The sequence below is a fragment of the Corapipo altera genome, unplaced genomic scaffold, assembly GCF_003945725.1.
Source record: "Corapipo altera isolate COAL_440 unplaced genomic scaffold, ASM394572v1 61411, whole genome shotgun sequence".
NCBI classification, from domain to species: domain Eukaryota; kingdom Metazoa; phylum Chordata; class Aves; order Passeriformes; family Pipridae; genus Corapipo; species Corapipo altera.
In genome coordinates this window covers 813,405-816,413 of record NW_020884875.1, presented here as the reverse complement: position 1 = coordinate 816,413, position 3,009 = coordinate 813,405, and the positions used below count along the sequence as shown (strand labels likewise).

At 50.3% G+C, this 3,009-nt stretch overlaps 1 protein-coding gene across 1 annotated transcript in view; it reads left to right on the top strand.

Moving 5' to 3' along the window:
* The window catches only part of LOC113943516, a 2,726-nt gene extending 1,182 nt beyond the window's left edge, over positions 1–1,544 (top strand). The window contains exon 2 of the mRNA XM_027635372.1: positions 69–1,544. Within this exon, the coding sequence (XP_027491173.1) occupies positions 69–1,276 (1,208 nt within the window). The 3' untranslated portion in view covers positions 1,277–1,544. The remainder of the gene's footprint in view (positions 1–68) is intronic.
* The last annotated feature ends 1,465 nt before the right edge of the window (positions 1,545–3,009 follow it).

Sequence of the window (3,009 nt, the reverse complement as noted above, 5' to 3'; positions counted from 1 at the left end):
GGACACAGCCCAGTACATCAAGGGTGGGGTTGTGCGCAAGGCTGTAATTGTGACCCAGGGATCCGAGAAGCAGACAGAAGAGCAACAGGACCTGGAACAAAATATGGATGAGGTGACAAAAGTCACAGCCACAACAGAAGGGACAGAAAGCCCAGCAGATGCCCCGCACAGCCCCACAGACAATGCCCCTGTTCTGCTGGACACAGACGAGTACAACAGGACAAAGGTCCTGGGCAAGGGTGTAATTGCGATCCAGGGAACCAAGCAACAGCCAGAAGAACTGAGGGACCTGGAAAAAAGTACAGATGAGGTGACAAGAGCAACAGCCACAGCAGCAGGGGCAGAGATACGCAGGCACATACTCCACACAGCCCCACGCAACGCTACAGACGATGCCCCTGTTCTGCTGGACACAGCTCAGTACATCAGGACTGAGGTCATCCGCAAGGCTGTAATTATGACCCAGGCACCTGTTCTGCAACTGGAAGAACAGTGGAACCAGGAAGGAAGCATGGATGAGGTAATGGCAGCAACAACCACAACAGCAGAAGTGTCAGAGAGCCCAGTATATGCCCCGAACTGCCCCACACCTGATGCTCCAACTCTACTGGACACATTCCAGTACATCAGGAATGAAGCCCAGGACAAGGCTATACTATTAGTCCAGTGTCCTGAACAACAGCCGGAAGAACAGCGAGACCTGGAACAAGGCATGGATGAGGTTCTGAGAGCAATAACCACAGCAGCAGGAGCACAGAGCCCAGCACATGCCCTGCACAGCCCCGCAGACAATGCCCCCACTCAGCCAGACACAGACGAGTACAACAGGACAAAGGTCCTGGGCAAGGGTGTAATTGTGATCCAGGGAACCAAGCAACAGCCAGAAGAACTGAAGGACCTGAAACAAAGCACAGGAGAGGTGATGAGAGCAACAGCCACAGCAGCAGAGGCAGAGGTTCTGGCACATACCCTGCACAGCCCCGCAGGCAATGATCCAGCTCTGCTGGACACAACCCAGGACATCAGGGGTGAGGTCGTGGGCAAGGCTGCTCTAAACAGTTCTCTAAAGAGTTCCAAACAGCTGTCGAAAGTACAGCAGAACCCAGAAAAAGGTGCGAATAACACGGTGAAAGCAACAGCCACAGCAGCACGGACTGCTCCAACAGCCAGAAGAACAGCAGGACCAGAAAGGAAGTATGGACGAGGCACAGGCAGGACCAACCTCATCAGTAGGGCCAGAGAGCCCAGCAAACGCCCCCCAAAGCCCCACAGCTGAAGCTCCAACTCTGCTGGACACAACCCACTACGTCAGGAGTGGGGTCCTGGGCAAGGCCGCTCTTGCAGCCCTGGGACCTGTCCAGCAGACAGAAAAACAGTGGGGCTGGTAAGGAAGCATGGATGAAGCAACAGCATCAGGAATAGCTGCATCCAGCTGCCCCAGGGACTTGGCACTACCAGTATATCCTTGTCCATGGCTTCAGGGGACCCACCTATGATTTGATGCGGACACATTTTGAGGCTAATAAAATGTGACGATTTTCCAACAGTGTTTCCCTGTTTCATTTTGCCCTCTCTGTACCTCCTTGTATTTACAGGTTCCCAGGACTGCTGGCAGGAGGTCTTAGTGCTCCTAATGTTCAACTCCTTTCAAAGCAAGTTGCTATAGTTTAAATCCTATAGTTCAAAATTTCCTCTTTCCATGGATTTGGGAGGAAACAAAGGAGACATTCCCGCTGTTAGCTCTGAGATCCTGCAGTACACAGCAGGGCTGTAGCCAGCTGACAAATTGCCCTCCCGCTACATGAACCTGTCTGCATATGAATCTTTTATCTCTCACTTCTTGGCAAGGAAAACCCAGAAACCTTTAAATAAAATCTGATTTAATATTGACAGCTCCTTTTGAGAGTAGCAGTAGGGAATGGGAGCACACGACCTTTGCTGCTCAGCCATAATGGCTTTATTTATTTCTGGACAGTGACTGACAGTAATGACATTACACATTTTACCACCATCTTTTTTTTCATCTGATTATGTACAAAACTTCACTTTATAGTACTTCACTCTATTTACATCAAATTTTGCAAAATTTACCTTTGTGGCTGAAGAGAATACCCATTTTTCCAGGGGACAAATCTAATGGACTCTTTCAGACAACGAAGACAGTTTAATTTAATTTATGGAATCATAGAACATGCTGAGTTGGAATCAAGATCATCAAGTCCAACTTCTGGCCTTGCACAGGACAGCCCCAAGAATCACACCAGAGCACTGTCCAAACATTTTTTGAACTCTGTCAGTCTTGCTTCTGTGACCACTTCTCTGGGGAGCCTGTTCCAGCGCCCAACCATGCTTTGGGTGAATAACCTTCTCTTAATATCCAACCTAAACCTCCCCTAACTCAGCTTCACACCATTTCCTTGAGTCTTGTCACTGGTCACCAGAGAGAAGAGATCAGTGTCTGCCCCTCCTCTTCCCCTCCTGAGGATGTTGAAGACACGATGAGGTCTCTCTTCTATCTCCTCTTCTCCAGGCTGAACAAACAAAGTGATCTCAGTTGTTTCTCTTATGGCTTCCCCTCCAGACCCTTCACCATCTTCATGGCCCTCCTTTGGACATTCTCTAACAGCTTAATGTCTTTTTTGTATTGTGGTGCCCCAAACTGCACACAGGACTTGAGGTGAGGCTGCCCCAGTGCAGAGCAGAGCGGGACAATCCCCTCCCTCAGCTGGCTGGTGATGCTTTGCCTGATGCCCCCCAGGACATGGTTGGCACTGCTGACTCATATTCAACTTGCCATCGACCAGGTCCCCCAGGTCCCTTTCCACAGCACTTCTCTCGAGCCTCTCGTTCCCCAGTCTGCACCCACAACCAGGATTGCCCCATGCCAGATGCAGAATCCAACACTTGCCCTTCTTAAACTTCCCATGGTTTGTGACTGCCTATCGCTCTAATTTGCTGAGGTCTCTCTTCAGGGCCTCTCTACCCTCAGGGGACTTGACAGCTCCTCCC